Source organism: Bombina bombina, chromosome 5, assembly GCF_027579735.1.
Source record: "Bombina bombina isolate aBomBom1 chromosome 5, aBomBom1.pri, whole genome shotgun sequence".
In the NCBI taxonomy this organism is placed as follows: domain Eukaryota; kingdom Metazoa; phylum Chordata; class Amphibia; order Anura; family Bombinatoridae; genus Bombina; species Bombina bombina.
The window spans coordinates 190,277,869-190,305,370 of NC_069503.1; the positions used below are offsets into that span (position 1 = coordinate 190,277,869).

At 40.0% G+C, this 27,502-nt stretch overlaps 1 protein-coding gene across 2 annotated transcripts in view; it reads right to left on the minus strand.

The window, feature by feature from the left end:
* Positions 1 to 27,502, minus strand: part of CNPY1 (canopy FGF signaling regulator 1) — a 563,239-nt gene that overhangs the window by 151,112 nt on the left and 384,625 nt on the right. For both annotated transcript variants that reach the window (XM_053713812.1, XM_053713811.1), the window contains exon 3: positions 1 to 86. This exon is cut by the window's left edge and continues 30 nt beyond it. In XM_053713812.1, coding sequence (XP_053569787.1) covers positions 1 to 86 — 86 coding nt within the window. The remainder of the gene's footprint in view (positions 87 to 27,502) is intronic.

Genomic DNA, 27,502 nt, shown 5'->3' on the forward strand with positions numbered 1-27,502 from the left:
TATCCTGAATGACCCTACGTCAACTGTCTTCTTTGGGTTCACTTTTTTAATTTCATACAGCAGCTCATCTACCAATGCCCTGCAGGCTAAAGGGAGAGAGAGGAGAAAAAAAAATGTGAAATATAACTTTGCATACATATATATACTTTACATGGAGAAATAGGTAAATGTAAATGCATAGATAGTGACATTTTTGACAAATATTAACTAGGAATGTTCTTCAGCAAATAAATATACAGGCAGTCATGTTGTACACCTAAGGGTATATTTGGGAGAGAAAAACAAAACACTCTTTAAGATGTAATTTTAAGTAGTGTAAAATATAGAACTTGTGCAATATTTTGTTAGAAAAGTTATTGATTAACGCAAGGAGCGCAACAGGCCCATTTTTTCTACAATATTAGATCACTGTACATCAATTTGCCCCACAGATTATTATTATTATCATCATTATTTATTTGTAGAGTGTCAACAGATTCCGCAGCACTAGATCTAAAACTACCTGAAATTAGCTGAGCAAAAAGTATTCACTACAGCTGCATTGTTGAATACAACCTGTAAAATTACAAACACACTTATTCGTCCAGAAAATGTGTTGGCTGTTTTAAATAATTTTCCAATTACATCCATTAGGTAAATGTGCACAACTTCTGAGGCACCAGCTCCTGCTGAGCATGTGCAAGATCCAAAGATCTCAGAATAGTTAGAATTTTGGAATAGTTGTATATTTGCATCTATAAAATGGGACCAAGTGTAAACAACATCTTATGTCATTTACATATCATAATACAGGTATAGACACCATTTTTTCCAGGGCGAGGTGTTAAATGTGCCCAGGCAATAAATATATATATACACACATTATATATATATATATATATATATATATATATATATATATATATATATATATATAGATAGATATATATATATATAGATATATAAAGTCAAAGAAGGGATTGCATCATCATACTGTTAGTAAGAGCCACGGTGCGCTGCAAATATTCCTCCAAATAGTATCCAAACAGCAGGCACTCACTGGACTTTATTGTAAAATATAAATACTTTATTGCATCAAGTTAAAACCGACAAACGTTTCGGCACTGCATTGTGCCTTTGTCAATGTCAAAAAATACACAATAGCACACAACCAGAGTGCAGCTCCACACCCCAGAACAAATCTCTATATGCATATTAAAAACAACATATATATATACTTATCAATCACTCTCGAATTTGCCGCCAAACCTCCGCATTACACTCCAGGAGGTACACTACTGACGTCACGCTGACACGCTAATCGTGCCTAGCGTGATGACGCATGGCACGGCGTTGCCATAGCAACGTCTAAGCGTCCGGCGGTGGAGAAATGGGGAATACCCGATGCTACTGTGCGCATGACAGGAAAGAGGTAGTGTTTAAAAGAAATGTTGCTAATGGCAACCAATAAACACAATAGTCAGCGAGATCACAGACTCACCGGGTATTCCCTAGCAGGAGGCAGCAGTAGCTAAAATCATTTGGACCATGGTACACAATACTGACAGGGTAGTGAATGCATGGACTAGGGACAGCACTAACCGGGCAAATAAACGTGTATATCACATTATTAGCATACTACTATTAGACCAATAGTGTAAAAAATACACACATATGGAAATGTTGCTACACCTGCAGCCCAGAGTTATCCTACTTAAGTGACATCCTAGTCCACCCATAGAGAACCTCTATTAAAATAAATACAAATTGTAGAGCCCTAACCTACTTCAGGCAACTTGGAGTATGGTAGAGTGTATATGTCAAATAAGCGGACACCCTCCATCTACTACGATAAATTGAACAATGTGGAGAGTGATTACAGGGAACGGCGGGTATACAAATGGCTGTATGGTAAAGATGAGTTGCAATATAGGCGACGTAGAAATCTTAGATCTAAAAACACCCTTAGCATTGTTGACAGCAGTGGAGGTGATTCCTCTGGTACTGAGACCACTTCTGAGGTCCCGGCACTAAGGGAGAACACACAACAGACACAATCTTCTTCCTCTTTTTTAGGGGTCAGCACGAGGTCCAATATGAAACCACCAATACACAGTACTACCAAAAGAAATCAAAAAGAGGTAGGACACGGAGGGGGGCCCACAAATCAAAATCAGAAACAAACAAAGAAGAAACAAATATAGTGTTTAATCTTAGCAGCAGACCATTAAGTGAGGCTGAAATAACTTTGCTTAATCGAGGTCTATCCTTTGTGCCAACTCCACATGTAGACACTTTTGAGAGGATGGTCGATGTACACAGGTTTCAGCGCCAATTAAAATTGAGAGACCATTTTAGAGAACAAGAATATTCTCCTGAACCATTCAAAAAGAAATCTACATACGAACCATCCCACACTCATGCTTCCATCAGGAATTACACTAGAATACTCACACAAAGTGTTAATGAAGCTTCAAATGTAGCCCCCTACCCTAATTTGACCAAGGGTGAAAGAGATGCTCTTATTGGGTTAAGTAATGATAGATCAGTCATAGTCCGCCCTGCGGACAAGGGTGGTTCTATCGTGGTGCTTGACTATACAGATTATAGACAAGAAGCCCTTAGACAGCTGTCTGACACAAATACATACGTAAAACTTAAAGGGAATCCTACTCAGGTATATAAAGCTGCTATTGATAATTTTCTACAATGCAGTTTGGAAGCAGGATTTATTAATGAAAAAGAACTAAACTTTTTGATCACTGAACACCCAATAGTCCCTGTGCTCTATCTACTGCCTAAGGTTCACAAGACGCTAGTGAACCCCCCGGGCAGACCTATCGTTTCTGCCCGAGGATCGGTTCTGACTAACCTTGCCATCTACATTGACTCTTTCCTACAGACTGTTGTTAAAAATACTAGGGCTTATCTACAGGATTCCCCTAGTCTACTCAGGATATTATCTGGTTTTTCTAATTTGCAGTATGATGACATTTTGGTCACCATGGATGTTGACAGCCTCTATACTGTCATCCCCCATATTGAGGGGGTGGAGGCTGTCAGATCCATGGTGACTGGTAATGAGTATTATGTGGGTCCCCCGATTTAATTCATTTGTGAGCTGTTAATGATCTGCCTAGAGAAAAACTACTTTAAGTTTGAGGATTGTTATTACTTACAGAAAGCTGGCACGGCCATGGGGTCAAATGTGGCACCCACCTACGCCAACATCTACATGGCATGGTACGAGCAAGAACTCATGAAGCCGTTTGAACACTCGCAAGTGATTTATTACACTCGCTATATCGATGATGTGTTCCTTATATGGCGAGGGGGCGAGCCATCATTGCGGGAGTGGGTGTCACATTTGAACCTCATGGTCAGTCCTATACGATTCAAGCTTGAATTCAGTCTTGAGGGTGTGAATTTCCTAGACCTCAATATTTTTAATCCAAATTCTTTTTATTAAAGGGATTATAAGAAGTTTACAACATAGAATCAGCCAGAACATGCTTGTTACAAACATTCAGTTTCGTGAGAAAAATCAAAGTCAAGTAAACAATATATACATAGGGCTGAAGGGAGAATGGAGGTAGGGCGAGGGGGGAGGGAAAAAAAAAAAAGGAGGGTGAAGGAAGGGGGAAAAGGGGAAAGCGGATAAGAGGGTTGGTTGGAATTAGGGTGGGGGATATCGTTTGCTTACATTGAATTAGCAACGGTCAAATGTGTCTGCTAGAGTCGAAGTAATAGTGTGTCTGGGTCAATTAGGAATAGTCAAAATAGAATCTATGGATGACGGGTAAGAATGGTTAGTTAAGCGGTGTCCTGCACAGCAAGCGATAAGTCGAGAGTGTTCTTGAGATACTGTTCCCAGGTAATCTGAGCAGTGATAAAATGGTCCCTATTATCTAATCTATAAGCCCTGTATTCCTCAAGTTCTAGAAGATCTGAAACTTTAGCTCTCCATTGTGCAATAGTGGGGGGGTCTGCGGACTTCCAATTTTTGGCTATAAGGGATTTGGCACTGTTTATAAAGATACGAAACAAGGTGATGAGTGGTTTGGATGGGAGTTTGATGTTTTTATTTAAGAGGTATAGCAGGGGGTCGCAAGGTAATGTTTTTTGGAAGATAGTCTCTATTTCCCCAATGAGGGATCTCCAGAATGAGTTGATGACAGTACACCACCACCACATGTGGCCCATGCCACTGCCCACGTGGCCACAGCGCCAGCATCGGTTCGTAGTTGTGGGGTATAATTTATGTAGTCTGCGTGGTGTAAGATACCAATTGTGGAGTATTTTGTAGTTCAGTTCTAGCAAGCCAGCAGAGGAAGAGGAGGATTTAGTGTTGATGAACATAGAGGAGGCCATCTGTGGGAGAATAGTGACCCCCAGTTCCCTTTCCCAGGATTCCATAGAATGGGGAAGGTTGCCAGGAGGGGGGTAGGTTAAGATGGAGTATATTCTGGAGAGGGTGTGGTTGAGAATAGAGGTGGAGGAAAATAATTTTTCTAGATTGGTCAGTGGTCTCAGCATGTTAAGGTGATGTCTATGGGATGTAATGTAGTGGTGGATCTTCCTGAAGGTGAACCAGTTGTGGGCCCAAGTAAAGCCTGACTCTATAAGTTGAGCTTGTGTCAGAAGGCGCTCATTATCAGTGATGTGGTATATGGAAATGTCAGTCGAGGGGGAAGGGTCCTCAGGAATTCTTCTGCAGGTCGTCAGGGAAAACTCATGATTAAAAAGTAGTGATGTCAATGGGGAGGGCCTAGATGAGAGGTAAGGGTTAAGTCTATTGATCTTGTCCCAATGAGTCAAGGTTTCTTTGGTAATTGGGTTCATTATTCCCTCCGGTACAACTCCGCCCCCCGGGTCCCAGCAACAAGATTGTAAGTTAAGCCCAGTATTTATGAGTTCCTCTAAGACAACCCATCTTTTCTGGGATCTGTGGAGTCTCCAATCCACGATTCTCTGTATAAAGATGGCATGGTTATAAAGGTTAAGATCGGGGACTCCCAGACCTCCGTGAACTCGGGGACTCATCATAACTTTATTATTAATTCTTGAGTGCTTACCACCCCAGATAAAAGATGTGAATAGTTTTTGTATGTTAGAGAGAAATCGGGGGGGGAGGGGTATGGGTAGAGTTTGCAGCAGGTATAGAAGTTTGGGGAAGGCCGTCATTTTAATTGCATTGATTCTACCCATCCAGGAAAGGTGCCTGGAGTGCCAGGATGAAAGTTCCCGCTCTAGAGAAAGTTTTAAAGGGGCAAAGTTTAAATTATATATGGAATCTATCTCCTCTGTGAGGAGGGTGCCTAGGTATTTTAGGTGGGAGGAGCATTGGCGAAAGGGGCAGGATGAGTTAAGTTGTTGTCTGAGGAGTGGCGGCAGGGAGACCCCCAGGTATTCGGATTTGGAGTGATTGATCAGGAAGTTAGTCAGGGTATTAAAAAGTGTGAGTTCATCTATAAGGGCTGGAATGGATTGTGAGGGGTCGGTGAGGGAGAATAGCACATCGTCTGCGAATAAAGAGAGTTTGTAGGACTCCCCCTGGATCGAGATACCATGAATTTTTGAATTTTGTCGGATTCTGGATGCGAATGTTTCTAGGAGGCAGACAAACAATAAGGGGGACAGGGGGCATCCTTGTCTAGTGCCATTTGAAATCTGAAAGGGAGGGGAGAGAATGCCGTTGAGAGATATTCGAGCGGACGGGCAATCATACAGGGCTAAGATTCTATGGAGCATAGAGTCTCCAATGCCCAGGGACTGAAGGGTGGCTTTAAGAAACGGCCAGCCGACGCGGTCGAACGCTTTCTCCGCGTCGGTTGAGAGAAAGATCGTGGGGAGATTTTGCGTTTTGGCATGCCAGAGGAGAAACAGGTTCCGGACTGTATTGTCCCTCGCCTCTCTGAAAGGGATAAAGCCCACTTGGTCTCGGTGGATTAGGTCTGGGAGATAACGATTTAATCTAGTCGCTATCATTTTCGCATAAATTTTGATATCTGCGTTCAATAGGGATATTGGTCTGTAATTCGGGATATTGTCAGGGGACTTGTTAGGTTTTGGGATAACGGAAATGTGGGCTTGGAGGGACAAGGATGGGAAGGGGACGTCATTGTCGATATCTAGAAAGTAAGCTAAAAGAGGGGGGGCCAGAATGTCGAGGAATTTAGCGTAGTATGAATGGGTAAAACCATCTGGACCAGGGGCCTTGCCGGTGGGGAAGGATCGGATAGCTGTCTGGAGTTCTTTTAAAGTAAAAGGAGAGTCTAGGTCTGATTTTTGGTCTGTGGAGAGGGAGGGTAGATCAATAGATGCTAGGTATTCTGAAATGGCCTCCTGGGAGGGGGGGGCTCTTTCTTTATGTAAATTGTATAGCTCCTCATAGAAGTTTTTAAATTTATCAGCTATATCAGAGGAGGAGTGCCAGGTTTTCCCTTTAGCGTCTTTTATGTGCATAATGTATTTTTTGGAAGCTTTACTGCGGAGGAGTCTCGCTAGTAGTCTACCTTGTTTATTTCCCCCTTCGTAAAATCTCCTTCTAAGGAAGAGGGCCCTACGTTTAGCCTCAACCCCTAAAAGTAAGTCTAGTTGTTTTTGTTTATGTTGGATATGATCGAGGAGGGAGTGTGACTTAGGAAATCTCTTGTGGGAGTCTTGAAGTTTTGTCAGTTCTTCTAGTAAGTTTTTAAGGGCTAGAGAGTGTTGCCGTCTCCTATCTGCCTTGATTGCAATGAGGTCCCCCCTGATGACACATTTGTGTGCCTCCCAGATATTAAGGGGAGACATCCCAGGTGTAGAATTTAATCTAAAGTAGGAAGTGAGTTTTTCTTGTAGTTGTATTTTAATCATAGGGTCGGACAGTAAGGACTCATCTAACTTCCAAGTGTAGTCTAATCTCTGGGAGGTGGGCCACGACAGTGTGCAACTAATCCTAGCATGGTCAGACCAGGTTATGGGGGAGATGTCGGTAGCTTGCACTAGGGTCAGACTTGAAACATCAATCATTATATAATCGATACGAGAGTAGGATTGGTGGGGGTATGAGTAAAAAGAATAATCTTTTTCCTGGGGATGGTAGATTCTCCAGGTGTCGTGTAAATTCAATTTGGAGAGGGAGGACTTTACTGACTTAAGGGTTTTTTGGGGGATTGATGTGTGGCCGGAGGAACAGTCAAGACCAGGGTCTAAGGCCAAATTGAAATCACCCCCCAGGATCAGGGTGCCTCTAGTCATTTCTGAAATGATAGTACAGGACTGGTGGTAGAACCCAGTAGGGTTGGAATTAGGGGCATATATGTTGGCAATGGTTACTGTCCTATTAAACAGCCGGCCGGTGATAATCACTAGTCTACCTTCCCTGTCTCTGTATATATTAGAGGGGGTGAAGGGGATCTGATTTCTGATCAAAATGCCTACCCCATTGTGCTTTGTCGAGTGAGAGGATAAGTACACCTGGCCAAATTTCCTAAGAGATAATAATGGCTCTCTACCTTTTTTGAAATGGGTTTCCTGGAGTAGGATGATATCGTATTTGAGTTTTTGGAATTCCCTCATGGCCCTCGATCTTTTCTGAGGGGTATTAAAGCCCTTTACATTATGAGAAGCGATGGAGATGGATCTGGGGTTCCTATCCATGTCTATGTGAGTGGGTGAGCGCTGAAGTCGAGGATAGAGAGATGTCGCCTAGGAGGGTAGGGCGGCTGTGAGAGTAAGGTAGGGGGTCTATGATGGCCCAATGACTAAGGGAGGAGTAGAAGACAAATGAAAAAGTAAGGGCAGAGTGGGGAACATGGTAATATAAGCAGACACGTAGCAACCAAATACCTCTGGTGAGAAGGTAAACAGAGGTGATAAAGATAAATCTATAATGACCTTGAGCAATATGATAAAGATATGTGAAAATGAGCATAATACGTTTTGAATATAACACACACAAATAAACTTGAACAATTACAGCAGAACTTGCATGAATAAACTGGGCGTACAACAACAAAAACAGAAAAACAACTTGGTCCAGGTTACCGCAGCCAGTACTGCGGCCTGGAAAGGACGTTAGATACATCATCCAGGGGGGTGGAATGATGTTATGGAACCTAAGGGGTGAAATTTGTTAGACAAACATAAATATATGGCATAATTATAGCTTGAGCAACATACTCATATGGGCAAAGTAGCATGTAAGGTAAATCTAAGAAGCATGTCAATACAAGCCCAGGTGTAGTGGGTTTATACTGTACCAGTCCAGAGTATAAGTCACTTGCAGGTTTTCTTCGAGGGAGAAAAACTGGAGACAGATCCCTCAAATGTATTGAGGAATAAGGGTATGAATGAACAATTAGCCTATGGGGTAAGGCTTGTGGGAATTTTCAATGGGAAGTTAGTAAGTGGTCAGTTTAGGATCCTGTAGAAGTGGTGGCAAGGCCTGTTCTGCGTCTCTTAGGTAGTATTCTCGACCAGCTAGGTCTCTGGTCTTTCGGTGCCTCGTCATCTGAATGTATCAGGTGGTGTTGGCTAGTGATGATCGACTCAGGAGGTTGTTCGAATGTAAGGTTAAGTTTCTTAGAAATGTGGTCCAGGTCTGAGAAGCCTTTATAGACAAGTTGGCCTCCATTGTGGGAGATGATTAGGCTGAATGGAAAGCCCCAACGGTATCTGACATTGTGTTCTTGTAAAGTTTTGGTGATAAAGCGGACCTCTCTTCTGCGCTGGATTGTCTGAGGGCAGAGATCCTGATATACTTGTAGGGAGTGGTTGTGAAATTGAATGGTCCGTCGGGTTCTGGCAGATTGCCAGATCTCTTCTTTTGTGGTGTATTTAAGAAATCTAAGGATAACGTCCCTAGGTGGGGCAGGCGGTTTAGCAGGAGGTCTTAGAGCCCTATGGATTCTCTCGATGTCGTCGTTCTGAATAAGAGGGGCTTGGGGTAAGAGGAAGTGAAAAAATTCTGTGACATATGTCCTGAGTTGTTCAGTAGAGACATCCTCTGGTATCCCCCTCAAGCGGAGATTGTTTCTTCTTCCTCGATTCTCGAGGTCTTCGATTTTGTCGTTTAAGTTTTGGATCATAGAGTCGTGCACATTAATGTTTTGAGTATTGGTGCTGACCATGTTGTTGAGATGTTCCTGTCCGTCTTCTAAAAATTCCATTCTGGAGCCCAATTCGTTAAGGTCTTTTTTAAGATCTTTGATTTCATCTTTAATAAATTTCTTTAAGGATTCTATATCTGATTTGGATGGCAGTCCCGCTATCTGTGTCTGAATAGATTGTAGGGAATCTTGGGATGAAGAAGGGTTAAGAACAGTGGAGGGCAGTTCTGAGGATTGTGCATTATCCGTCGTTACAGTTTCTTGAGGGTGAAAAAATGATGTTACTGAGGGGCCCAGAGTTAGTGTTTTTGTGGGTTTGTCAGGTTTATTTCCTTTCTTACTTGTCATGGTGAGAGAGATTGGTGGCGTAGCAAAATATTGTGAAAAATAGGCTAATAGTAAAGAAAATTTCTTTTTGGTTCTTCCTGCACTGAGTAGCAGGGATCTTATGGAGAAATCTATTACAGTCTCTCTGGGTTAAGCTCAAGGGATCAATTTCTGTATAAGGCAACAGTCCATGCGCTAAACTTCAGAAGGAAATATTAAGTTGTACTGCAGAACTGCAACGGACCAAAAAAGTGTACTGGTGAGGTCCGGTCAAGCAATGACTCAAAAGAGCGTAGGTTTACTGGCCACTCAGAGAGGCTAAATGAGTGTTGTATGGGAATATATAATCCTGAGAGGTGAGAGTGGAGGCCTCTAGCATTAGTGTCTGTTAGGATGGAGTGCGTAGTTATGAGTACCTGTAGCCACGTGGGAGGCAGTTGCGTGTCGGGCCACCGGCAGATGGTGAAGCCGGGGAGAATCCGGACCGGCAGGATCCCCCAACAGAGCCGTTCAGGAGTGCAGTCGGGTAGGAGGCCTCACGTGGCAAACAGCATAAGCGGCACTAGTCGCCGATCAGGGGTCCTGTGTGGCGGTAAGATGGCGTCTGCAGTTCTTGTTACAGATAGTTCCGCAACAGATTTCCCTCGAAGTTGCAAAGTGAATAGTGTGTCTGGGTTGTTAGACACTAATTAGGATGACGTGGCAGCGGTAATTGGTAGCATTTATGCCGTTATTAATGCCCAAAGGTCCCAAACAGCTCCGGAGCTCTTTTACAGTGCGTCCATGCTCCAGCACGGCGTAGCTCCGCCCCCCCCCTAGACCTCAATATTTTTAAGGTGAATGACTCGGGCAATCTGAGGTTTGGTACCAAGTTGTACACTAAACCAACCGACAGAAATTCATTGTTACATGCCAGTAGCTTTCACCCTAAACACCAGAAAAAGGGTATTCTCACCTCCCAACTCACTAGAGCACTGAGAAACAATAGCGAGACACCCCTGCAGAAGATCCAAGTTAAGGAGATGGGTGAGAAATTGAAAAGGAGAGGCTATCCTATGAAAGAAATCTTGGACACCCAAAGGAAATTACTGGGGCCAGATACACAAACGGATACTGGTATTCGCAACAAGGACACATCAAAGCACCTTAACCTGATTACTACATTCACACCTGGATGTGAACGCATATCTAACGCTGCACGTCGCCACTGGCCTGTGGTTGGTACTGACCCCTCCTTACCATTTCAGAATATGACAGCACCTAGGTTGGTGTATCGGAGATCCAGTAATTTGAGGGACATCCTCGTTAAATCTGATCCTGTGGATCACTACAAAACAGAGTCCTGGTTGAAATCATCAAGAAAAGGATGCTTCCCTTGTGGGAGCTGCACCACATGCAACAGCATGCGTAAGGGAGACTCCTTTCAGCATCCCCATAAGAATCAGCGGTATAAAATAAATCATCGCTTGAGCTGTACAAGTACGCATGTGGTTTACATGCTCACCTGTCCGTGTGCCCTGGTGTACATTGGAAAGACGATCACCTCTTTTCGAGACCGGATGGCAAACCATCGTTTTGCGATCCGAGAAGCATTAAAAAATGGAGAATCAGACCAACCCGTGGCACGCCATTGTGCATTACTGAAACACCCGGTGTCCAGCATTAGATCTATGCTTATAGATCATATCCCACCTAACCCAAGGGGAGGGGATAGAGGCAAAACATTACTCCAACGCGAGAGCCGATGGATCTTTAAATTAGATACTCTGGCCCCAAAGGGACTTAACACCACCCTGGATTTTAGCCCTTTCTATTAAACACTACAGATCTTTACTATCTATGTCTTCCAAGTATCGTAGTAGATGGAGGGTGTCCGCTTATTTGACATATACACTCTACCATACTCCAAGTTTCCTGAAGTAGGTTAGGGCTCTACAATTTGTATTTATTTTAATAGTGGTTCTCTATGGGTGGACTAGGATGTCACTTAAGTAGGATAACTCTGGGCTGCAGGTGTAGCAACATTTCCATATGTGTGTATTTTTTACACTATTGGTCTAATAGTAGTATGCTAATAATGTGATATACACGTTTATTTGCCCGGTTAGTGCTGTCCCTAGTCCATGCATTCACTACCCTGTCAGTATTGTGTACCATGGTCCAAATGATTTTAGCTACTGCTGCCTCCTGCTAGGGAATACCCGGTGAGTCTGTGATCTCGCTGACTATTGTGTTTATTGGTTGCCATTAGCAACATTTCTTTTAAACACTATACCTCTTTCCTGTCATGCGCACAGTAGCATCGGGTATTCCCCATTTCTCCACCGCCGGACGCTTAGACGTTGCTATGGCAACGCCGTGCCATGCGTCATCACGCTAGGCACGATTAGCGTGTCAGCGTGACGTCAGTAGTGTACCTCCTGGAGTGTAATGCGGAGGTTTGGCGGCAAATTCGAGAGTGATTGATAAGTATATATATGTTGTTTTTAATATGTATATAGAGATTTGTTCTGGGGTGTGGAGCTGCACTCTGGTTGTGTGCTATTGTGTATTTTTTGACATTGACAAAGGCACAATGCAGTGCCGAAACGTTTGTCTGTTTTAACTTGATGCAATAAAGTATTTATATTTTACAATAAAGTCCAGTGAGTGCCTGCTGTTTGGATACTATATAGATATATATATATAGAAGTCAGGTGGATTTGCACTCACATCTCAAAAGAAACAGCAACTGCCAGGAAACATTGTATCCAATATAGTAAAGATTCGCACTCACTGGACTTGTGTCAATTGTGATATTTATAATGACGTTTTGAAGCAAGAATGCCCCTTCTTAGACCGGTCTGAAGAAGGGGCATTCTTACTCTGAAACGTCACTATAATAAATATATATGCACACACATACATAAACACACACACACATATATATATATATATATATATAATATATATATAATATAACCTATATACATATATACACAGTCAATAACCAAAAATATTGGCACCCCTGCATTTCTTTTCCTTGTTTTGGTATGAGAGAAAAAAGCCAAATCTGACACATTCCACACAAAACTCCAAAAATGGACTGGACAAAATTATTGGCAACCTCAATTTAATATTTGGTAGCACACCCCTTGAAAAAAATAACTGAAATCAATCGCTTCCTGTAACCATCAATGAGTTTCTTACACCTCTCTACTGGAATTGTGGACCACTCTTCTTTCCACAACTGCTCCAGGTCTCTCAGATTGGAAGGGTTCCTTTTCCCAACTGCTGTTTTGAGATCTCTCCACAGGTGCTCTATGGGATTAAGATCTGGACTCTTCAGTACTCTCCAGTGCTTTGTCTTAAAACCATTTATGGGTGCTTTTTGACATGTGCTTTAAATCATTGTCCTACTGTAAGACCCATGACCTCTGGTGGAGACCTAACTTTCTGACACTGGGCCCTAAATAATGGGGGGAGATAAAAAATTTGCATATCTTACTGAGAATTCTCTTGTGCATTGGTAACATTGTATATTAAGTATTTCTGGGAAAAAAGCAAGCGGGGAATCTTGCCTAGATGTGCTAATTTCCTATGCAAATATTTACATTGATTTAATTTTGAGACATGGAGGATTTTAATTTCAGTTTTTTATCTCCCCCCATAATTTTAATGAATTTTTGTTTAACCATGAAAATAGCTTTACCAATGCAGCAACCAGAAATCTATCTCCTACTGATGAGTTCCAAAAAGAATGAAACAGGCTGTCTAGTGAGTGATTTCTGGTTTGCTGCAATAATCCTGTTAAAAGGATCGCTGTGTTAAAACAGTATTTTGAAGCAAAAAAACTGAGAATTTGCATATCTTACCCAGAATTCTCTTGTGCATTGGTAACATTGTATATTAAGTATTTCTGGGCAAAAGCAAGCGGGGAATCTTGCCTAGATGTGCTAATTTCCTATGCAAATATTTACATTGATTTTTTATATATATATACATATATATATATATATATATATATATATATATATATATATATATATATATATATATATATATATAAATATATATATATAACACAAAATAACAAGAGTATTGCATTGAGATATGATCCTTTTTTATTGGTCTAACTATACATTTAAAGTTGACAAACTTTCGTAAGTATTCCTTCCTTTTTCAAGTCTGAAGCAATACTGACCAATTAAATGGAATTTACAGATTATATCTTAAAATACAGACTGGCTAAAAAGGACAGAAAGTGTTACAAAGGTCTGAGCGCAGGGAGAAGAGGGGGTGTCGTAAAATTAATGAGGGGGGCTTAGGTGACAGAGGCAGTGTGCAGTGTAGGAGAACAGACAGGGGAAATATATAGTTTAAAATAGAGAATATAATGACATGAAGTTATATATCAAAATGGAATCAATATGTATAAAGATGTGAAATTATGTATACGGGGGGGGGGTTATAAATAGTCAAAAAAGAAGAAAGGAAAGAATAAGAAGAAAAAAGAAAATAGGGAATAATAATAATGGCATAAGTATGTACATAGGCTTACCTGTGTACCTATGTATACAGAGTGTGGAATATACAATGTAATACACTATATGAAAGTATATTACAAAAATTTAGTCCAGAATTTAGTGAGTTGAAGTGTATTATTTTAATTTCAAATGTTTTTATTTCCACTGTGTTTTTAAAGTTGCCTCTGAGAATCTTGATTTTGAGGTTTTGGATAGAGTGGTTAGGATGAAATGGTGACCAACAGAGGTACATATATATGTAAATGTGTGTGTGTGTGTGTGTGTATATGTATGTATGAATATATATATATATATATATATATATATATATATATATATATATATATATATATATATATATATATATATATATATATATATATATATATATATATATATATATATATAGCTACCTGAAGAACTTTTCTACCAAAGACTGCTTCAGAAGAAATACATCAAATACATCAAAATGGTAAAATTTAGTAAATGTAAGCAAGACCATGTTGCTGCTTTGCAAATCTGATCAACTGAAGCTTCATTCTTAAAAGCCCAAGAAGTGGAGACTGATCTAGTAGAATGAGCTGTGATCCTCTGAGGTGGGGACTGTCAAGCCTCCAAATAAGCTTTATGAATCAAAAGCTTTAACCAAGATGCCAAAGAAATGGCAGAAGCTTTCTGGCCTTTCCTAGAACCAGAGAAGACAACAAATAGACTAGAAGTCTTCCTGAAATGTTTAGTAGCTTCAACATATTATTTCAAAGCTCTTACAACATCCCATGAATGCAAAGGTCTTTCAAGAGCATTCTTGGTATTAGGACACAAGGAAGGAACAACAATTTCCCTACTAATGTTGTTAGAATTCACAACCTTAGGAAGAAATTTAAACAAAGTCCGCAAAACAGCCTTATCCTGATGGAAAATCAGAAAAGGAGACTCACAAGAGAGAGCAGACAATTTGGAAACTCTTCTAGCTGAAGAGATAGCCAAAAGAAACAACACTTTCCAAGAAAGTAGTTTAATATCCAAAGAATGCATAGGCTCAAAAGGAGGAGCCAGCAAAGTCTTCAAAACCAAATTAAGAATCCAAGGAGGAGAGATTGATTTAATAGCAGGCTTGATATGAACCAAATCCTGAACAAAACAGTGAATATCATGAAGCTTAGCAATCTTTCTATGAAATAAAACAGAAAGAGCAGAGATTTGTCCCTTCGAAGTACTTGCAGACAAACCTTTATCCAAACCATCCTGAAGAAACTGTAAAATTCTAGGAATTCTAAAAGAATGCTAGGAGAATTTATGAGAAGAACACCATGAAATATAGGTCTTCCAAACTTGATAATAAATCTTCCTTAAAACAGACTTATGAGCCTGTAGCATAGTATTAATCACTGAGTCAGAGAAACCTCTATGACTAAGCACTAAGCGTTCAATTTCCATACCTTCAAATTTAACGAGATCCTGATGGAAAAACGGCCTTTGAGACAGAAGGTCTGGTCTTAGAGGAAGTGTCCAAGGCTGGCAACTGGACATCCAAACAAGATCCGCATAACAAAACCTGTGAGGTCACGCTGGTGCTATCAGAAACACATAAGATTGTTCCATAATGATCTTGGAGATCACTCTTGGAAGAAGAACTAGAGGCGGAAAGATATAAGCAGGTTGGTAAAACCAAGGAACTGCTAAAGCATTCACCATCTCCGCCTGAGGATCCCTGGACCTGGACAGGTACCCAGATTTGCTGGAACATGAGAGAGAAAGAATCTTCTCACAGGAGATCTTACTCTGAAATCTATTCGATACCCTTGAGAGGCAATACTCTAAATCCACAGATTTTGAACAGAATCTGCCCAAATGTCTTGGAATAATTTCAATCTGCCCCCCACCAGCTGAACTGGATCAAGGGTAGCACCTTCATGCAGACTTGGGGGCTGGCTTTGGTTTCTTAAAAGACTTGGATTTATTCCAACTTGAAGAAGGTTTCCAATTGGAACCATAGTCTTTAGGGGAAGGATTGGTTTTCTGTTCCTTGTTCTGTCGAAAGGAATGAAAACGATTATAAGCTTTATCCTTTCCCCCCAGTGATAGACACTTAGAAACCATGTCAGCATTCCAAGATTTGAGCCATAAAGCACTTCTAGCTAAAACAGCTAAAGACATAGATTTAACCTCAATTTTGATAATATCAAAAATAGCATCACAGATAAAATGATTAGCATGTTGAAGCAAACGAACAATGCTAGACAAATCAGGATCTGTATCATGTTGCGCTAAGCTATCCAACCAAAAGGTTGATGCAGCCGCGACATCAGCCATAGCAATGGCAGGCCTGAGAAGATAGCCAGAATATAAATAAGCTTTCCTTGGATAAGATTCAAGTTTCTTATCTAAAGGATCTTTAAAAGAAGTACTATCTTCCATAGGAATAGTAGTACATTTGGTAAGAGTAGAAATAGCCCCATCAAAACTCTAATCTAGCTGCTGGCAAAGGGTACCACCTTTTAAACCTAGAAGAAGGAATGAAAGAAGTACCAGGCTTAATCCATTCCTTAGCAATCACATCAGAAATAGCATCAGGAGTAACCACAGGAGGTTTATAAACCGAATTTAAACGTTTACTAGTTTTGATATCAAGAGGACTAGACTCCTCAATATCCAAAGTAACCAACACTTCTTTTAACAAGGAACGAATATACTCAATCTTGAAAAGATAAGTACATATGTCAGTATCAATATCTGAGGTAAGATCTTCTGAATCAGAGAGATCCTCATTAGAGGAGGATATTTCAGTATGTTGTCGGTCATTTTATGAGAAGTTTTTAAAGACCTTTTACGTTTATTAGAAGGCGGAATAGCATCTGCAATATAATTTTTCATATCAACAGGGATATCATGTACATTAGATGTGGAAGGAACAACAGAAACTGTACCAGTACTGATGGAAGTGTTTTCTGCGTGCAAAAGCTTATCATGACAACTGTTACATACTACAGCTGGAGATATAATCTCCGCTAACTTACAACAGATACACTTAGCTTTGGTAGAACTGTGATCAGGCAGCAGGGTTCCAACAGTTGCTTCTGAGACAGGATCAGATTGAGACATCTTGCAAAATGTAAAAGAAAAAACAAAATTAAAGCAAAATTATAATTTCCTTATATGGCAGTTTCCGGAATGGGAAAAAATGCAAACAGCATAGCCCTCTGAGCATAGAAGGCAAGAAGGCATATAGGAAGTGGGGTGGAAAATAAACTAAATTTTCTGGCGCCAAGTATGGCGCACAACGCAAAAGGAAGTTGAAATTTTTTTTGACACCAACAACATCCGGAAATGACGCTCCTCGTGTCATAACAGATGCAATCTTGTGTCAACTAAGATGCCAGAAATTATTAACTTGCGTCAAAGACGCAATAAATAACAGCATTTTGCGCCCTAACGAGCCTAATTTTGCCCGCAAAATTAAAAGGAAAAACAGTCAATTTGAAAAAAGTACTATACCCCAGGTAAGACAAATAACTTCCTAAACATGCTTCCCAAACTGAAACTGATAGTCTGCAAAAGGAAATATACATAGACCTGACTCATGGCAAATATAAGTATAATACATATATATAAAACTTTATATTAATAAATAAAGCGCCAAACCATAGCTGAGAGTGTCTTAAATAAGAAAAACCTACTTACCGAAAGACACCCATCCACATATAGCAGATAGCCAAACCAGTACTGAAAAAGTATCAGCAGAGGTAATGGTATATAAGAGTATATTGTCGATCTGAAAAGGGAGGAAAGAGATGAATCCCTACGACCGATAACAGAGAACCTTTGAAAAGATTTCCCGTGAGGAAAACCATAAAATCAATAGGCAATACACCCTTCACATCCCTCAGACAAATACTGTACTCAGAGGAATTGGGCTTCAGAATGCTTAGAAGCGCTTATCATAGAAGAAATCGAGCACAAACTTACTTCACCACCTCCATAGGAGGCAAAGTTTGTAAAACTGAATTGTGGGTGTGGTGAGGGGTGTATTTATAGGCATTTTGAGGTTTGGGAAACTTTGCCCCTCCTGGTAGGATTGTATATCCCATACGTCACTAGCTCATGGATTCTTGCCAATTACATGAAAGAAAAGCTTACAACACAAGGCACAGTATAGGGTGCACAGCTATGTGAAGTTGCCCTTAATTAGCATGTATGAAAAAACAGTGTCTAACAGGAGCATTAAACACCTCTTGTTTTGTGTAAAAAAAACTATTTATATCTACCTGATAAATGTATTCCTTTCATGGCGTTGAGAGTCCATTTAAGAAATAGGAGCAAACAACTAGGAGCAGGAAAAAAAACCCCACCAACAAATCAGGGTGGGGTCTCGCGAACTCTCATCACCAGTAAAGGTATGAATTTATCAGGCAAGTATAAATTATGTTTTCTTTCATACAGGTGGTGGGAATTCACAATCCATTACTCCTGGGAATTAATACCCAATTTGTGGAGTTCATGAGTAATGAAAAATAAGGGCGGATGAAAAGAGAAATTGGCTTAAAGGGACAGTGCACTTGAAAACTGTTATTGTTTAAAAAGATAGATAATTCCCTACACCATTGCTGAAGCATGCAAAGCTAAAGAAGCTTCATGAGAAAACAAGCAAGCTGAATAGACTCCCACAATCATGAGACCTAATATCTGCATGCAAAAGATCTACTGAGGGAAAACAAAGAAACTGAAAGCTATGACAAGCTGACACCAGTTTCAATCTTCTTTGATCAAAGAGAGACTCATGGAAAATTAATCCATCTAAGTCCCCAGAAAAAAACAGCTCTTTTCTGAGGAACCAGCAAACTTCTTTAGAAAATTAAATTCCCAACCATGTTGTTGAAGAAATAACAGTCTGACAATCTGAAATTCTGCTGATGGAGCTTGATCCAAGGTAATGTCCAGGTAAAGAAACACCACAATAACCTGAATTATGATAACAGAAAAAAGGGTACTCAGAACCCTTAAGAATATTCTGGGAGCTATAACCAGACCAAATAGTAGAGCAGCAAACTGTAATAGTTTGTCTAGAAAGGAAAATAGGAACATGAAAGTAAGTATCCTTTAAATCTACTGAGGACATACACTGATCTTACAGAACAAAAAGCAGAATAGTCCAAGTAGTTTCTATTTCGAAAGAAGGAACTGGCCTGAAAGCTCCTTCATTTGGAAGAAAGAAAAGATTTAAATGGATATCAGAACAGAAACTGAAAAAGGCCTGAGCGTTTAAAGAATTTTTAGCATAAAAGGACAAAATAAACCTTCCTTTGGAAGACCTTATTCCGAAATGTATTTGATAACCAAGCCTCCAGAGAAAAAGCAAAACCTGCCCCCTAAAAGAGCTTCTGGAATGCGGATTATACCTTAATGCAAACTTGAATGAGGAAATAGATTTTTAAGGACTGCTTAAACTTCATCCAGACAGAACAATACTTCCAAGCCAAGCCAAAGGAACTAAGCTTCTTTGAAGAGGAACCAGATTTCTATTCCCTGTTCAGATGAAAAAGGGAAAAAAAGAAAGAAAGAAACAGAATTAACCATAGGATGTTATGTCTTGAGGAAGAAAAAGCTCCCTTACCTCTAGTCTCAGCAGAGATAATAGAATCCAAACCAGAACAAAATTACATCATTCCCTGAAAAAGAGAAAGGTAAAAAGCCTGCATTTAGAAACCATATATCAGGGTTTCACCCTGCTTTTGTTTAAAAACACTCACCTGTCTCTCTCTTCGACTGCTGCAGAGTGTGTAACACTGCTCACTAAACCTAGGTGCCCTCTTATGGCCAAACTGGAGAACATCATCAGTGAGAGACATGTTTCAGTCCCAGAATTATGATGTCATCACTTACTATTTAAAGTGCCTCAGTTCAGTCTGCCTTTGCCCTTGCATTATCTCAGATTTCTTTGTGAGTGCCTGTGTTCCTGTGTTTAACCTGGTTTGTTTGACGTCCCTTCTGGTTCCTGATCCCTGGCTTGTTCCAGACTTTGCTGATCTTTGTGTTCCTGACCCCGGCGTGTCTGACTACTTGCTTTGGCACCTGACCCGGCTTGTCTGAGTACCAGCTCTGGCTTTGACTCATGGCTTGTTGTTTAGGACACTTTTTTATATTTGTTTTTTTTTTTAATAAAAGGTGTGATTATTTTAGTATTTCACATCTCTGTCTGATTCCTGGTACCCTGACACCATATCAGTAGACCAAGACTTTAACCATAAAGCCCTTACAGGGAGTGCAGAATTATTAGGCAAATTAGTATTTTGACCACATCATCCTCTTTATGCATGTTGTCTTACTCCAAGCTGTATAGGCTCGAAAGCCTACTACCAATTAAGCATATTAGGTGATGTGCATCTCTGTAATGAGAAGGGGTGTGGTCTAATGACATCAACACCCTATATCAGGTGTGCATAATTATTAGGCAACTTCCTTTCCTTTGGCAAAATGGGTCAAAAGAAGGACTTGACAGGCTCAGAAAAGTCAAAAATAGTGAGATATCTTGCAGAGGGATGCAGCACTCTTAAAATTGCAAAGCTTCTGAAGCGTGATCATCGAACAATCAAGCGTTTCATTCAAAATAGTCAACAGGGTCGCAAGAAGCGTGTGGAAAAACCAAGGCGCAAAATAACTGCCCATGAACTGAGAAAAGTCAAGCGTGCAGCTGCCAAGATGCCACTTGCCACCAGTTTGGCCATATTTCAGAGCTGCAACATCACTGGAGTGCCCAAAAGTACAAGGTGTGCAATACTCAGAGACATGGCCAAGGTAAGAAAGGCTGAAAGACGACCACCACTGAACAAGACACACAAGCTGAAACGTCAAGACTGGGCCAAGAAATATCTCAAGACTGATTTTTCTAAGGTTTTATGGACTGATGAAATGAGAGTGAGTCTTGATGGGCCAGATGGATGGGCCCGTGGCTGGATTGGTAAAGGGCAGAGAGCTCCAGTCCGACTCAGACGCCAGCAAGGTGGAGGTGGAGTACTGGTTTGGGCTGGTATCATCAAAGATGAGCTTGTGGGGCCTTTTCGGGTTGAGGATGGAGTCAAGCTCAACTCCCAGTCCTACTGCCAGTTTCTGGAAGACACCTTCTTCAAGCAGTGGTACAGGAAGAAGTCTGCATCCTTCAAGAAAAACATGATTTTCATGCAGGACAATGCTCCATCACACGCGTCCAAGTACTCCACAGCGTGGCTGGCAAGAAAGGGTATAAAAGAAGAAAATCTAATGACATGGCCTCCTTGTTCACCTGATCTGAACCCCATTGAGAACCTGTGGTCCATCATCAAATGTGAGATTTACAAGGAGGGAAAACAGTACACCTCTCTGAACAGTGTCTGGGAGGCTGTGGTTGCTGCTGCACGCAATGTTGATGGTGAACAGATCAAAACACTGACAGAATCCATGGATGGCAGGCTTTTGAGTGTCCTTGCAAAGAAAGGTGGCTATATTGGTCACTGATTTGTTTTTGTTTTGTTTTTGAATGTCAGAAATGTATATTTGTGAATGTTGAGATGTTATATTGGTTTCACTGGTAAAAATAAATAATTGAAATGGGTATATATTTGTTTTTTGTTAAGTTGCCTAATAATTATGCACAGTAATAGTCACCTGCACACACAGATATCCCCCTAAAATAGCTATAACTAAAAAAAAACTAAAAACTACTTCCAAAACTATTCAGCTTTGATATTAATGAGTTTTTTGGGTTCATTGAGAACATGGTTGTTGTTCAATAATAAAATTAATCCTCAAAAATACAACTTGCCTAATAATTCTGCACTCCCTGTATGATTATCGGTTATTTGTAGAGCCCAAACAGATTCCCTTCTAGAAAGTACTGCAAAAACATACTCTTTTAATTAATTTAAATTATGTCAACAACAGCATAAGCACATTAAAGCAATTCCAAAAGGATAAAAAAAAATCTTTACTAGCAGGATTATAAGAAAACTACAAAAGAAAGACTATACAACAAAATGGGGGGAAAAGCAGCAACACCATCAATAAAAAAAAAATGCTGGTCTAAAAAGAAAACATGCTTTCTAAAAATCCCTCCTAAGGAAGGATTCCAAAAGTTCAATAACAGAGGCCAGCAAAGAAAACATCTTAAACCTTGAAAAAACAAAAGGGATTACCTGGCTAAACCCATACCCTAGAGATTATCAAAAAGACAGCATCAAGGACAGAAAAAATATCAGGAGATGTAACTTTAGGTTAATGTAAACGATTACAGATTGGAACCTAGCTTCTTTAGGATCTAAAACCTCTAAAGTAGGAAAATCTCTTTTCAAATCTAAACAAAAAAGATGATATCTCTGATTCAAGATCAGAGAAAAAGCCCTGTTTATCAGAACAATACCCCTCTGAGGACTTAGCAGCTTCATGAACAGAAACATTAACCTTAGCAGGCTTACAGCTATTAAAAGGTTAATCATGAACTGACTGTATACGCTTAGTTGAAGGCAGCGTAGAGCTGAAGAGCGCATAAAGTCCTAAATTCCTGGAGCCAAAACTGAAGAACTCCGCTGTAAGGAACAAACAAACAAACAGAGCAGTAATACTTTTAGAAGCAAGAGCAGCATTAGACAGGTCAGAGTGCATTAGAACATTTAGATATATGTTGCAAAAATGCACTGGAGGGAATACCTCAGCCTGTACACAAAAAACACTGGTAGGAAAGTGTTCAGAGAACACAGCTTCTAAAGTGGCTTTAGTGACAGAAACAGAAAGCTCTATAACAGCAGAAAACTACAAAAGTAGTAATGTTCATAAATATAATTAAATCTAACAAACTAGTTAAATCCCCAAAATTAAAGCTTCTGAAGGCAAAAAACAAGAAACAAAAAAAACACGTACCCCTTCTTAAATTTGTTTTTAAAAAATGCAAGGCTCGGTAATCAAAATAAAAAAAAAAAAAGATGATAACGCACCAGGAGCCTAGACCGACTCCACGGCCGATATCCAGATAGGGTACTAAGGAGAAAGGGAGCACGTGCGTAACGCAATGAAAGATAAAGGGGAAAAGTGTGCCCATCCCGACCTGCTGACGTGTGCAGACTTAAAAGCCAGCTCTGCAAAATTATCAGTTTCTCAAGTTTTACTATTTATAGGTATGTGCTTGAGTAAAATTAAGTTTTTTGTTTTATTCTATAAACTGACATCATTTCTCCCCAATTCCAAATAAAAATATTGTCTTTGTTTGTGACCATACATCTTCCTCTTAAACATATTCCAGAGGTTTTCAATGGGGTTCAGGTATGGAGATTGGGCTAGTCATGATAGGTCTTGATCTGGTGGTTGTCCATCCACACCTTGATTGACCTGGCTGTGCAGCATGTAGCATTGTCCTGCTGGAAAAACAATCTTTAGAGTTGGAGAATATTGTCTGAGCACAAGGAAGCAAGTTTTCATCCAGGATGTCCTTGTATGTGGCTTGATTCATGTGTCCTTCACACATATATATCTGCCAGATTCCAATTTGCTGAAGCACCCGAAGATCGTCACCGATCCTCCACCACATTTCACAGTGGGTGTGACACTCTGTGTCCAACCATTAAATGAGCAAGTGTTGGGTAAAGCTGAAAATTGGACTCATCAGAGAAGATGATCTGGAATTGGGAAGATTTATCTTTGTGAAAGACGCATGAATCATGCCACATACAAGGCTATCTTGGAAGAAAACTTGCTTCCTTCTGCTCTGACAATGTTAAACTCTGAGGATTGTTTTTGCAGCAGGACAATCCCCATGCCACACAGTCAGGTCAATCAAGGTGTAGATGAAGGACCATCCGATCACGACCCGGTCATGGCCAGCCCAATCTCCAGACCAGAACCCCATTGAAAACATATAGAATGTGATCCAGAAGATGAATGGTCACAAGCCATCAAACAAAGCAGACCTGCTTGATTGTTTGTGTGCCAGAAGTGGTATAAAGTCCTCCAACAGAAATGTGAAAAACTGGTGGAGAGCATGCCAAGACGCATGAAAGCTGTGATTGAAAATCAGGGTTATTCCACCAAATATTGATTTCTGAACTATTGCTAAGTTGAAACATTAGCATGGTGTTATTTAAAAAGGCATTATTCGAGATCTGAAAACATTGCATCTTTTTCGCTATTTTGACCAGTTGCCATTTTATGCAAATAAATGCTCTAAATGTCAATATTTTTATTTGGAATTTGTGAGAATTGTTGTCAGTAGTTAACAGATTAAAACAAAAATGTTCATTTTACTCAAACACTTACCTATAAATAGTGAAACCTGAGAAACTGATAATTTGCAGTGGTCTCTTATTTTTAAGAGCTGTATATATTTAAAAACCCTAAGAGGCTAACAGAGTGCCAATACAATAAAAAAATAGTACTTACCAATAGGCACCCCACTACTGGAGGAAACCAGTAGAAAGCCAAACCAGTGCTGAAACATAACAGTAGATGATATAGAATAGGAGTATATTGACGACCCCACAGGAGGAGGACTTGTGACTAGTTCCCAACAGGTGAAATCTATGTCACTATCCATACTCCAAATACATCCCTCCAACAAACACTGCACTCTGAGGGGAAATGGGAGTCAACTTAGTCAGAGACCCCTCTCACTGAAGAATAATATGCACATCTTCATTCTTCACTTTGCTCCTGCGGAGGCAAAGAACGTTTACCAGTGAGGTGGGAGGGGTTTTATAGAGCTCTTGGGGTTTGGGGATCTTTGCCTCCTCCAAGTGGTAGGGAAGAGTAATTCCCAGGAGTAATGGATCATGGACTCTCGCCACCTGTATTAAAGAAATCTGTCCCACGCTCTCCAGAAATGCCAAAAAGCTAATTTGTTAGCCTGCAAATGCTGGAAATCAAAATAGCTCGATAAGGCAATATACAACATCTTGAAAACCTAGATTACATACTTTATGTCTCCTCTAGGGAGTCTATGTCAAACCACATATTTTACACATAAACAAGATGTGTTTAAATTCACTTTAATGACAAAAGAAATGCACTTGATCACTTCAGGCCACAAGCCATACAATATCAATCAAAAATTGCAATCTCTTTCTGAATTATGAAAATAAAGAAAATGTTTGGGTTTCATGTCTCTTTAAATGGCAAAAAAAAAAAAATCTTCGGTTTAAATATTTATTATTATTGCTATCTTCATTTGTAATGCACCCACATATTCCACAGCTCCTTTCAGGTTGTAAAATAAAGAAAAAAGTACATATGTGCATTTGGCAGTTTCGTTCTTTTCGTATTTGCACAGATTTAGTGTGTTTCACTTGCACAAGAGGATATCTGAAAAGAGCCAAATACAGAAAGCAACCTCCTACTTCCGCATTCGTCAGTGAACGAAACTGCCGATTACACTTCTCAAGAAAAGAAAAAGGCAGACTGGAACATATTTATTAGAGGGCTCTCCTCCCGAGATAGCTTACAATGTATTAGGTTTTCGTAGTGGCGTTCTATTGTGAGTGAGCAGGAATGTGTCATTTTTTTAAATCTAAATAAGTGACAATTTACATTAACAGTTTCAAAAATATAAGGCATGAAATGTTAACCACTTACAGTGAGACCATTAATGTTACACTAATTCAGTTCTATGTGTCATAATGTCAGCACATACATAAATATATTTTTAAGTCATAGAAAAACGTCAGATGTATTTACAAGCAAATTCACTGGGTAAATGATTTGACTTATGAGATAGAATAGGTGAAGCATAGAAAATACTTTTTCCTCTGGATGGACAGATACATTAAAATTAATCCAAAACTCTGCTCCTGAGAATACACGTTTAATTGGAAATAGAAGCACATTCTTTCCAAGGCTGAACATCTTACTGTGTTTTTCCAGAAAATGCATGATAAATTGTTTGCATCTGCATGAAAGATTCTAGGAATGGTCATGTCATAATGAGAATATCATCCAGATAATGATACACTTGGATATCTTCCTTCTTGAGTGTGACTAGAACTCTGACAATAGTTTGTAACGAGCTGAACAGCTAATAGGGCAAGCAAACAAACTAGAAAAGGCTGATTTCCATGGCACATTTTAAGTGCAGCAGTCAATGGTGTATGTAGTCTTTTAGCCATGCTGCTATTATCAGAAATATGACGATCCCGCTCCATCAGACTGTCTCCAACCTTGTATAGTTTCAAACACTCTGTGAAACCCACATATTTAAAAGAGGATTTCCATCTCTCCTCTGTTTTTCAGTCGAAGAAAAAAATAAATCTTGAACCGCCTTGACTCACTGCTGCAATGACAATCCAAGTAACAAGCTATCCCAAACCATGTGAATGCACCCTCAACTTGTAGACTGTAAACTCTTCATGGCAGGGCCCTCCTCCTCTACTAGCATGTTAAATCATGTATTTGTAACAAATGTTTTATTGTGTACCCTGTACTTTTAAACCCAGCGCTACAGAAATGTAATGCTCTAAACAAATAAATGTTAATAATAATTATTATAACTATTAAAATTGACTATCTTGAATTTGACTATCTTAAATGTGTGTTCAACGGTTCAACCATATACTTGTTAAGGGTTAGATTACGAGTGGAGCGCTATTTATCGCACCCACCTGTGCGTTACTTTACTAGATGTTTCTTCCACGAATCAACATTCCAATGTTCTTCACATAAAAAAAACATAATTTATGCTTACCTGATAAATTCCTTTCTTCTGTTGTGTGATCAGTCCACGGGTCATCATTACTTCTGGGATATAACTCCTCCCCAACAGGAAATGCAAGAGGATTCACCCAGCAGAGCTGCATATAGCTCCTCCCCTCTACGTCAGTCCCAGTCATTCGACCAAGAATCAACGAGAAAGGAGTAACCAAGGGTGAAGTGGTGACTGGAGTATAATTTAAAAAAAAAATATTTACCTGCCTTAAAAACAGGGCGGGCCGTGGACTGATCACACAACAGAAGAAAGGAATTTATCAGGTAAGCATAAATTATGTTTTCTTCTGTTATGTGTGATCAGTCCACGGGTCATCATTACTTCTGGGATACCAATACCAAAGCAAAAGTACACGGATGACGGGAGGGATAGGCAGGCTCATTATACAGAAGGAACCACTGCCTGAAGAACCTTTCTCCCAAAAATAGCCTCCGAAGAAGCAAAAGTATCAAATTTGTAAAATTTGGAAAAAGTATGAAGCGAAGACCAAGTTGCAGCCTTGCAAATCTGTTCAACAGAGGCCTCATTCTTAAAGGCCCAAGTGGAAGCCACAGCTCTAGTGGAGTGGGCTGTAATTCTTTCAGGAGGCTGCTGTCCAGCAGTCTCATAGGCTAAACGTATTATGCTACGAAGCCAAAAAGAGAGAGAGGTAGCAGAAGCTTTTTGACCTCTCCTCTGTCCAGAATAAACGACAAACAGGGAAGAAGTTTGACGAAAATCTTTAGTTGCCTGCAAGTAGAACTTGAGGGCACGAACTACATCCAGATTGTGTAGAAGACGTTCCTTCTTTGAAGAAGGATTTGGACACAAGGATGGAACAACAATCTCTTGATTGATATTCCTGTTAGTAACTACCTTAGGTAAGAACCCAGGTTTAGTACGCA